The sequence below is a fragment of the Oncorhynchus tshawytscha genome, unplaced genomic scaffold, assembly GCF_018296145.1.
Source record: "Oncorhynchus tshawytscha isolate Ot180627B unplaced genomic scaffold, Otsh_v2.0 Un_contig_2113_pilon_pilon, whole genome shotgun sequence".
In the NCBI taxonomy this organism is placed as follows: domain Eukaryota; kingdom Metazoa; phylum Chordata; class Actinopteri; order Salmoniformes; family Salmonidae; genus Oncorhynchus; species Oncorhynchus tshawytscha.
Window position 1 is genome coordinate 13,699 of NW_024609186.1, and position 11,812 is coordinate 25,510.

The following is an 11,812-nucleotide window of genomic DNA, read 5'->3' on the forward strand; positions in this document are numbered from 1 at the left end:
CTGCTTCATGCAGACTGGCAGCTCGGGCTGCTTCATGTAGACTGACAGCTCTGGCTGCTCCATGCGGACTGACAGCTCTGGCTGCTCCATGCAGACTGACAGCTCTGGCTGCTCCATGCGGACTGACAGCTCTGGCTGCTCCATGCGGACTGACAGCTCTGGCTGCTCCATGCGGACTGACAGCTCTGGCTGCTCCATGTAGACTGGCTGCTTCATGCAGACTGGCAGCTCGGGCTGCTTCATGTAGACTGACAGCTCTGGCTGCTCCATGTAGACTGGCTGCTTCATGCAGACTGGCAGCTCGGGCTGCTTCATGTAGACTGACAGCTCTGGCTGCTCCATGCAGACTGACAGCTCTGACTGCTCCATGCAGACTGACAGCTCTGACTGCTCCATGCAGACTGACAGCTCTGACTGCTCCATGCAGACTGACAGCTCTGGCTGCTTCATGCAGACTGGCAGCTCTGGCTGCGCTGAACAGGCGGGAGACTCCTGCAGCGCTGTGTCGGAGGAAGGCTCTGGCTGCGCTAAACAGGCGGAAGACTCCGGCAGCGCTGGAGATGAGGAAAGCTCTAACAGCGCTAGATAGGCGTGAGACTCCGGCAGCGCAGGAGAGGAGGAAGGCTCTGGCTGCGTTAAACAGGCGGGAGACTCCAGCAGCGCAGGAGAGGAGAAAAGCGCTGGCTGCGCTGAACAGGCGAGGCACACTGAAGGCCTGGTGCGTGGTGCTGGAACTGGTGGTACTGGATCGAGGACACGCACAGGAAGCCTGGTGCGGGGAGCTGCTACCGGAGGGCTGGGGTGTGGAGGTGGTACTGGATAGACCGGACCGTGCAGGCGCACTGGAGCTCTTGAGCACCGAGCCTGCCCAACCTTACCTGGCTCGATGCCCACTCTAGCCCGGCCGATACGAGGAGCTGGAATATACCGAACCGGGCTGTGCACCCGCACTGGAGACACCGTGCGCTCCACAGCATAACACGGTGCCTGCCCGGTCTCTCCAGCCCCCCGGTAAGCACAGGGAGTTTGCGCAGGTCTCCTACCTGGCATAGCCATACTCCCTGTAAGCCCCCCCCCAAGAAATTTTTGGGGCTGACTCTCGGGCTTCCATCCGCTCTGCCGTGCTAGCTCCTCATAATGCCGCCTCTCTGCTTTTGCTGCCTCCAGCTCGGCTTTGGGGCGACAATAATCTCCAGGCTCATTCCAGGGTCCTTTACCGTCCAATTCCTCCTCCCATGTCCATAACTCCAGGTGGTGCAACCTCTCCCACTGTAGCTGCTGCTGCTCCTGCTGCTGCTGCCTCTGTTGCCTCTTCTCCTGTTGCTCCTTTGGGCGGCTACACTCCCCTGGTTTAGCCCAGGGTCCTCTCCCGTCGAAGATCTCCTCCCATGACCAGAAATCCTTGGTGAGCATCTCCTTTTTCGGCTGCTCCTGCCTGTTGACACGCCGCTTGGTCCGTTGGTGGTTGGGTGATTCTGTAACGGTTTTCTAGTGGTGATGAAAGAGAGTCGGACCAAACTGCAGCGTGTCGATTGCGATCCATGTTTAATATAACAAAAAAACACGAACTTACAAAAAACAATAAACGAAACCGAAACAGCCTATCTGGTGCAAACTAACAACGAGTACACATAGGACACTAAGGACAATCACCCACGACAAACTCAAAGAATATGGCTGCCTAAATATGGTTCCCAATCAGAGACAACGATAAGCACCTGCCTCTGATTGAGAACCACTCCAGACAGCCATAGACCTTGCTAGACAACCCACTAAGCTACAATCCCAATACCACCACCAAAACCCCAAGACAAACACACCACAATTACAAAAACCCCATGCCACACCCTGGCCTGACCAAATACATAAAGATAAACACAAAATACTTTGACCAGGGCGTGACACAACTAAACAAAAATACTTTGTTTGTAAATTACGTCTGAGTGTAAGAGGGCGCTCCTGGCTATCTGTAAAACAAACATGTAATAAAAATATGAGTGCCGTCTGGTTTGCTTTATAAAAGGAATTTGAAATGATTTATACTTTTACTTTTGATACTTAAGTACATTTTTGAGATTACATTGACTTTTGATACTTAAGTATATTTAAAACCAAATACTTTTAGACTTTTACTCAAGTAGGATTTTACTGGGTGACTCACTTTTACTTGAGTCCTTTCATATTAAGGTATCTTTACTTTTACTCAAGTATGACAATTGGGTACCTTACACATACCACAGCTACATAGTCTACAGAACCAGTGGCCACAGGGAAAGGGTTGTCGTAGACTCACACAAGAGACAGTCAGGGTGGGCTATCCAAAGGGTAAAGCTGACACACAGGTACAACACACACATAAGACATTCCCTCCACAAAAACCCTGCTCTCTTCTTTGCACAACATCTCTTTAAAATAGTATTGAGACAGTGACATATTTTTGGTTTGTTTTGGCTCTGTACCCCAGCACTTTGGATTTTAAATTATATCATGACTGTGAGGTTGACGTGCAGAGTGTCATATTTAATTTGAGGATATTTTTATCCAAATCGGGTGAACCATTTAGAAATTACAGCACTTTTTCTACATAGTTCCCCCATTTTAAGGCACCAAAAGTATTACGACAAATGTACTTGTATGTGTATGAAAGTAGTAAAAAGTTAAGTATTTGGTCCCATAGTCATCGCACACAATGACCACATCAAGCTTGTGACTCTACACATTTATTGAATGCATTTGCTGTTTGTTTTGGTTGTGTTTCAGATTATTTTGTGCCCAATACATAGGAATGGTAAATAATGAATTGTGTCTGTAACTTTCTCATTCATCATTATTCACGATTCATTCAGGATTATCCGTAATCATGGTAGCATCCACATTAATGCAGAAATGTTTAGAAACATATTTTATTCTTATTTTACAATTAAAGTGACTCCAAAATGACACGATACATTATTGACCATTCATTTATATTGGGCACAATATAATCTGAAACACAACCAAAACAAACAACAAATGCATTCAACAAATTTGCAGTCACAAGCTTGATGTAGTCATTGCGTGCGATGAATATGGGACCAAATACTTAACTTTCTACTACTTTAATACACATAAGTGCATTTGTCCAAATGGGGGGACTATTTACAAAAAGTGCTGTCATTTCTAAACGGTTCACCCGATATGGATGAAAATAACCTCAAATTAAAGCTGACAGTCAGCACTTTAACATCATAGTCATTGAATCATTTTAAATCCAAAGTGTACAGAGCCAAAACAACAAGTTTCACTGCCCCAATACAAATGGAACACACTGTATTAATATAATATGAATGCATCATCACTGACACAGCTCCGGTGCATAGCTTAGACTTAAACAAAAGTGTGGTATGTAAGTATGCCTGCATGCACTGACACAACTCCGGTGCATAGCTTAGACTTAAACAAAAGTGTGGTATGTAAGTATGCCTGCATGCACTGACACAACTCCGGTGCATAGCTTAGACTTAAACAAAAGTGTGGTATGTAAGTATGCCTGCATGCACTGACACAACTCCGGTGCATAGCTTAGACTTAAACAAAAGTATGGTATGTAAGTATGCCTGCATGCACTGACACAACTCCGGTGCATAGCTTAGACTTAAACAAAAGTATGGTATGTAAGTATGCCTGCATGCACTGACACAACTCCGGTGCATAGCTTAGACTTAAACAAAAGTGTGGTATGTAAGTATGCCTGCATGCACTGACACAAGCACGCTCGTGCTGGAACACTCAAAACGTACAGTACTCTTACTTGTTAGGAGGCATATTTGTCACTAAACAAACCATCTAAGGGCCTTTGAGCATTTGACCATATCCTCTGACAAGCCACTCTGAAGATGGGGAGCATGCATAAAAATATAAATACATCTCAAAGAATGTATGTAATTCTAAACAAATTAGCAATGCATATTGTGGGATTTGAAGTGATGTGAGTTGTGTCCGTGTCAGAGTCATGCCAGAGCATAGCAGGCCAGCTGAGTCAACATCGCACCACCTCTACTGATCCTCCACTGGAACACTTTAGACAGCTACTCAGACGTCCTGCTCTCTATTGTTTATGCAGTGAAAACAGGTGTTAGCTGGCTGCCAGCATAACTGTAAAACAATTAATGGAGCTATAAAGCGCAGTATAAAAATTAACATAAACTTCAGTATTCCGGAGTAGAGGAAAAGTCAGAGACGCACAATTATAGTACATTATTAAAAACGCTTTAGTAGTATCCCAGCATAATTGAACTTCAGTTTCTGTACTGTCATGGCTGCTCTCTGTTGGACAAATAGTAGAACTGCGACTGAACAAACCAAGGCAAAACAAATCTAAAATTTTATGGGTGAGAATATGATATATGGGACTTTTGTAAGAAGTTTTCAAAATGCAACATTTTGTTTAATTTCCTATGTTTAGCTACATTTAATAAGATAAAAACACAAGAAATTGATGCCAGTATCAGATACTGCATACTGCTAGATAAGCAAATAATAGAACAGTAAAACAAAATAGAAATTACAATCAAAATCTGCATATGCAAAAAAAAAACACAAAGTGCCACCTTTAAGAAGTTGAATAAGTAAATCCAACAGTATTGCAAGGTGTGTGTTTAATCCTTTGTCACCATTGTGGTGACGTCATCCTCACGATCTTTCCCCCCTGTTGACACAAACACAGAAAAGAGAACCATATGAACGTCATGCTGCATCATTCTCTGGTCCATCCTCTGTTAGGGCTGAAGGAGAGAGGTACTTACTGAAACAGAGCTGGAACCTCTCAGATCTCCTGAGCACAGTGTATGACAGACCAAAGACGATGAGGATACCAAAGAAACCACCAATGACGCAGCCAATGAGGGTGGCAAAGTAACTGCCGTCCTCTGAAAATGTATCCGAAGAGGACAGACAGACAAACAGGATAGAGAGACAGACGGGATAGACAGACAGGATAGAGAGACAGACGGGATAGACAGACAGGATAGAGAGACAGACGGGATAGACAGACAGGATAGAGAGACAGACGGGATAGACAGACAGGATAGAGAGACAGACGGGATAGACAGACAGGATAGAGAGACAGACGGGATAGACAGACAGGATAGAGAGACAGACGGGATAGACAGACAGGATAGACAGGAAAGACAGACAGACAAAGAGATTAGGGTTAGCTAATGATGACAACGTCAAATACCATACGCTCAGGGAAGGTATATTAGAGAGGTGTATTTACCGTACACCCAGAGGTATCCATCCACTAGTGGTCGTCCTGAGCTCTCACATACCACACGTGTGTGGTTGTCAGAGCGGGATGTCCCACTGATAAGCCATATTGCAAAGAGCTCCTTACCTGTGTTATCACAGTACCCTTTTATTGACTGAGAGGAGAGAGAGAGAGGAGGGGGGAGAGATTATATCTTATCTCATCTGGTGATGCATAAAGACTCCAATTAGCAAGTAATAAAGAGGCAATGAAAGTAATTGTTTTGCACTCCAACAGGCCTGCTGAATTGAGCTACTGTATGGATTTCTCAGTGATTTCAGCTGTACCAATGGTCAAGCTAATTTGGTCACCTGCGTCATCCAGGCCTGTACAGAGCAAATACCTGTAACCTGGATGGTTGGTATAATATAAGCTAAGGCTGTGCCACTCACCTGGGCAGCCAGATACTCAGTGTGGTCTCCTGGGCAGATGAGGGTTATGTTTCTATGGCTACCATAGAGAGTGAAGTTGAGTTGTCTAGGAGGAGGGGACACACCACACTGAAAGGCAGCAGGCTTGCCAACAGCCACTGATACGTTATTTGGGAGCGTAGTGTAGTTGTTCAGGGCTGGAGGATGGATGATGATGTATTAGGAAGAGATGGGTACAGTGAATGAGAGAAATGGGAGGGGAGAAGAGACAGCAAGGAGAGAAATGCAACATAATCAGTCATAGCTTGTGACACAGCCTAGTCCTCATTTGCCTAGGAGGCAAAGCGCACTAGTTCTCATGGAAAGGGTTGTTTGACTGTTTGACTATTCCAATGTGAATTGGTCTGAGATTGTATTTTCCTGATACAAGGGACATCAGTGAAACCAAGGCACCACTGCAAATATTGCTCTCTGTCTACATTCTAGGTCTGGATGGCTGCTCTTGAGCCCAACCAATCTTGGCTAAAATAAACACAATATGGTAGCGTTACAGTAGCTACCTTTACATGTATGATTGGCAAGACAGACCCAATGGTCAACCAAGTCAGTCCTACCTGAGCATTGAAGATGAAGCAGAGCCAACAGGAACACAGACAGACCAAGCCCTGGTCCCGTCATCCCACATACAGACATTATTCTTCTCTTCATCAACAAAACAACGTTCTACCAACCCCTCCAAGACATTCGCTTCAGTGGACATTCATGTCCTGAGACTCTAGCTGCTGTCAATGATTCCAGCCTGAAAACGCAGAGAGAGAGAGGACATACAACTCTCCTTGAGCTACGACCTAAACAAATGAACAAACAACTTTATCTATGGTGAAAAACAAATGAACTCCCTGGACTGATTTGCAAGAAAGATTCCTGGGAATTAAGATAATGAGAACAGGTTGAGCAGGGCTGGGCCGCATTTGGCATAGAAAGCGATGAGGTTATTTCCTTTCCTTTCTCTCTCTCTCATTCCTTCTCAGAGCACACCTGTGATTTGAGTAAAGACATTTCACTTCCAAAGCAGACACCCAATATTGTCCTCTTTTTACCAAGGGAAAAAGAGCCAGTGTCTCACTATACCACACACTATACAGTTCACAAGTAATGCTGAAGACTTTAAGGTGAAAGGTTATGTACTTTAAAAACCCTTTAGGTTTACTATCAACAGATGTGTTTGCATGGCCAGTGGACATAAGTCTAGCACATTTGGGTCTGGGAAAATACACAGGCTAATGGGGTTGCCTGGCAGGGGTCATGCAGGGCAGTCATGCAGAGTTACCTAATGATGTAATGATATGTTAGATTACATTTGACTGTAGAACTGATCATATAGTGAGCCATTTATAGTATCACCTTTCAGGATGTCTGAATAGTTCAGTTCCTGTAAACCAGGAATGTTTAGATTCCATAAAACCAGTTCCACAACTGTGTCCAGATACAAAGTGTTATGTGTTGCAGAAATGACGGGCTTTTTACTGAGGCTTTAGCCGCAAAATATAATGCTGGTACAGATGTAGGATCTTAATTTGATCACCCTGTTGAAGGAAATGTACAACTTGAAAAAGGCTTCTGGAGTTTGTCATTTCCACTTTGAAATTTCAGGCTTGATTTTCCCTTACAGAAAATGTATCTACTACTACAAAAATATCCATAAATTATAATCCACATAATTCATATTTCCTGTTGCTTCAGGATTAGTTTCCTTCTGTAGCAAACTGGCTCAAATTAAGATCACATATCTGTAGATGACATTTGACATACTTCATCCAGTTTGTTAAATTAAATCTTTATTTCAATACAATATTCAATAGAACAATTTACATTTACAGAAGGAACAGAGTTTAAATCAGTAATAATAACATTCTTACTAAGAATTTCATAATTTCTTCACAGAAAATATATATATTCACATCTGTTGAAGTCATCTGCATATAGACTAGACTTCAAACAATATAAAACGAGGAAATGAAAGCATAAAGGCCGTCAAATAAGTTTGATAAACTACATCACAATAAACTACAGCAAATTGAGTCATGATGATCAACAGACAATAGAGTTTTTCTCGTGTTGCTGTGTAGCTAATTCTCTACCAATAAGGTAGTTGTGGTTCTCAGCAGGTAATAGGCCCTTAACTGACAACACACAGCTGAGTATGATCTCTGTAGTGTAGTGCATCATCTTGTGATGAATATGTTATATGACTTGGTGTTGTTCACCGTTAATCCCTAGTAATTTGTGAAGCAGAAATGGTTAATAAGAACTTCATTCTGGTTGTTATTGCACATTTGAGATTGAAATCCATAGATCACTTACAAATAAACATCCATTTTCAAAAAAATCTGTTACTAATATTTACAATAAAGCCAAACAAATACAACACTGATTTAACTACGCATATCTCATACGTTCAACAGCTCAATTTCTAATCTACACAGGCTATAGAAATAGCATTTACATTTCACCTGTTTACTTGTTCCTAAATTCATGTCCCCACCAAAAACCAAACTAAGAAACATCATGTATCATTATAGAAGGTAACAGTCACTCTGAACTGCAATCTGTGATACAAACAAAGGATAGAGAGACAACTCAAGAGCTGAATATCTGACACTAATGTTTTTATTTGTTACAAACATTTGAGGTCTTAGGGAATTTCAGCTACATGTTGTCTATGTTAAAATCTCTTCAGTAACTTTGGCATTATTTGTTCAAGGGAATCATATAAAGGAGAAACTTCAAGGCAAAACTATCCAGAATGTTATTTAACATCTGTTTGAGCGTTACATTTTGATACACAGACTTGATGTGTATCATAAGTTGGTTGCACCTAAAAGAGTCAAACTGTAAGAAAACTCTGAATACAAAAATGAACCCTTTGATGACATACACATAATCCCCATGACAGTACAATCTGCACATTGGCTGGCAGAGTGGTGATTTTCTATGACTTTGTCATGCAAGTCCCATAAGTCTTTTCATTTGATGCTTTCTCATTTCACCATACACCTATTGATTATTCTTTGGTCAAGCTACCATTTCAAGGGTTTCCTCAGGTAATCTAGCTGAATTTACCTATACATCCAATTGCTGCACAAGGTTCCCCTAATAGGATGGGTTTTTGGACAGGTGAAGTGCAGTAAGTCTGAATGGATAATATTTTGGTAATTTCTGATCCCTTAAAGGTCAGTGCTCCCATGTACGCGCCATTTTGTGCACTCCTGGTGAATTGTGATACGTCTGTGAAGATAAGACAGGAAAAGAAGATTATACTTCCACCTGTGTGCATCTATGTGTGTGTGTGTGCGTGTGTGTGTGTGTGCATGCGTACATGTGTATGTCTGTGTACTGTACTCACCCTCATGGCTGAGGAGATCCAGGGTAGGAAGCGGGACACTCTGGTGTAGACGCCAGGCTTCTTGGCCATGGCACAGCCTGTTCCCCAGCTCACCACCCCCAGCAGGCGGTAGCGGCTGGCCTTGGACAGGGAGTCCTCAGCCACAAACGGGCCCCCGCTGTCCCCCTGAGATAAGAAAGTCAACCACTCACATACAGTACATTGTAAAATCAGTCTCACTTGGGTGAATGGATTATATAAATATGAACAATTTCTCATGTAAAAGCTAGAATCTGGATAGAGAGCAACGGTATAGACTTGCTCATATCCGACACATTCAGATGTCAATAGATGACGTCAATAATTGACATGTTTGTAAGTGGAAGACAGAATACGGATGGAAGGTGACATTTTTTGTACAAGTTTATTAATTGACTGTCAGGGCAGGGAAATGAGATGTCCCTATAGCTGGTTACCTGACAGGCATCGGTACCACCCTTCTCAAAGCCAGCACAGAACATGCTGGTGGTAATCTGGTTGTCATAGTAATCAGGGGCGTTACAGACAGCGTCGTTGATGATTGGCACGTTAGCCTCCTGAAGAACGTCAGCAAGAGTACCTAAGAGAGAAAGAGAGTGAGAGATATAGAGAGAGAACGAGAGAGGGATAGAAAGAGAGAGAGAGAGAGAGAGAGAGGAGAGAAGCTATTAATCCCTCTATTCACATTAATGATGGCGTGATCCGACAACCATATCTGACCAAAAGATTGTTGATTCCTGGACAATAGTGCTTGGCACATCTGCACACTATGACACTGTCCCTATTTACATACTCAAAGGTCATACAGCGAGAGAGAGGAGGGAGAGAAAGAAAAGAGATAGGGAGAGGCTGTCTTGTCCAATGATAACAATGATACACCTACTCTGTCTTTCCATGGTTCCAGATAATGGTTTAAACCCAACTCCTACACTATCTGTCTCTGGGAAAAGATGATGTTTTAAACTCAGCTCCTACAGTATCGGTCTCTGGGACCAGATTACGTTTTAAACCCAGCTCCTACAGTATCTATCTCTGGGACCAGATTACGTTTTAAATCCAGCTCCTACAGTATCTGTCTCTGGGACCAGATTACGTTTTAAATCCAGCTCCTACAGTATCTGTCTCTGGGACCAGATTACGTTTTAAATCCAGCTCCTACAGTATCTGTCTCTGGGACCAGATTACGTTTTAAATCCAGCTCCTACAGTATCTGTCTCTGGGAACAGATTACATTTTAAACCCAGCTCCTACAGTATCGGTCTCTGGGACCAGATTATGTTTTAAGGCCAGCTCCTACAGTATCTGTCTATGAGCCCAGATGATGTTTTAAACCCAGCTCCTACACTATCTGTCTCTGGGACCAGATTATGTTTTAAATCCAGCTCCTACAGTATCTGTCTATGAGCCCAGATAATGTTTTAAGGCCAGCTCCTACAGTATCTGTCTCTGGGACCAGATTATGTTTTAAACCCAGCTCCTACAGTATCTATCTCTGGGACCAGATTATGTTTTAAACCCAGCTCCTACAGTATCTGTCTCTGGGACCAGATTACGTTTTAAACCCAGCTCCTACAGTATCTGTCTCTGGGACCAGATTATGTTTTAAACCCAGCTCCTACAGTATCTATCTCTGGGACCAGATTATGTTTTAAACCCAGCTCCTACAGGATTAGTCTCTGGGACCAGATTATGTTTTAAATCCAGCTCCTACAGTATCTGCCTCTGGGACCAGATGATGTTTTAAACCCAGCTCCTACAGTATTAGTCTCGGGGACCAGATTATGTTTAAACCCAGCTCCTACAGTGTCTGACTCTGGGACCAGATTACGTTTTAAACCCAGCTCCTACACTATCTGTCTCTGGGACCAGATTACGTTTTAAATCCAGCTCCTACAGTATCTGCCTCTGGGACCAGATTATGATTTAAACCCAGCTCCTACAGTATCTGTCTCTGGGACCAGATTACGTTTTAAACCCAGCTCCTACAGTATCTGCCTCTGGGATCAGATTACGTTTTAAATCCAGCTCCTACAGTATCTGTCTATGGGACCAGATGTAAGTTTAAGGATGTAGAAGCCAACACAGTCACTCACCATAGTAACCTACATTTCCCCAGCCTGTCACTGTCCCTATCTGGCCGTCAATCAGGCGCTGGCCGTAGTGGGGTAAACACACCGGCTGGATGTAGTCTGCAGAAAACAGAATGTTTATTATATTTTTAAATTTCACCTTTATTTAACCAGGTAGGCTAGTTGAGAACAAGTTCTCATTTACAACTGCGACCTGGCCAAGATAAAGCAAAGCAGTGCAGCACAAACAACAATACATGGAATAAACAAACATACGGTCAATAGGTAATAAATAGCCATAGTGGCGAAATAATTACAATATAGTAATTAAACACTCAAATCAAATCAAAGTTTATTTGTCACGTACGCCGAATACAACAGGGGTAGGTAGACCTTACATTGAAATGCTTACTTACAGGCTCTAACCAATAGTGCAAAAAGGTGTTAGGTGAACAATAGGCAAGTAAAGAAATAAAACAACAGTAAAAAGACAGGCTATATACAGTTGCGAGGCTATAAAAGTAGCAAGGCTACATACAGACACCGGTTAGTCAGGCTGATTGAGGTAGTATGTACATGTAGATATGGTTAAAGCTACTATGCATATATGATGAACAGAGAGTAGCAGTAGCGTAAAAGAGGGGTTGGTGGGTGGCGGGAC

General features: G+C 42.9%; 1 protein-coding gene across 1 annotated transcript; it reads right to left on the minus strand.

Moving 5' to 3' along the window:
* Window positions 1-8,306: 8,306 nt before the first annotated feature.
* On the minus strand, window positions 8,307-11,366 carry LOC121844405 (serine protease hepsin-like). The gene is made up of 4 exons (XM_042314431.1): window positions 11,176-11,366; window positions 9,520-9,662; window positions 9,065-9,229; window positions 8,307-8,946 (listed from the first exon to the last, which is right to left on the minus strand). Exons 2-4 carry the CDS (start codon window positions 9,562-9,564, stop codon window positions 8,893-8,895), a joined length of 264 nt encoding a protein of 87 aa, XP_042170365.1. The 5' UTR covers window positions 9,565-9,662; window positions 11,176-11,366; the 3' UTR covers window positions 8,307-8,892.
* Between the last annotated feature and the right edge of the window lie 446 nt (window positions 11,367-11,812).

Coding starts and splice junctions, on each gene's coding strand:
- LOC121844405 (XM_042314431.1), bottom strand. CDS start 9,564: ATGTTCTGTGCTGGCTTTGAGAAGGGTGGTACCGATGCCTGTCAG. Junction 9,230..9,519: donor GTGGTACCGATGCCTGTCAG/GTAACCAGCTAT, acceptor TTCTTATCTCAG/GGGGACAGCGGGGGCCCGTT. Junction 8,947..9,064: donor GGATCTCCTCAGCCATGAGG/GTGAGTACAGTA, acceptor TTATCTTCACAG/ACGTATCACAATTCACCAGG.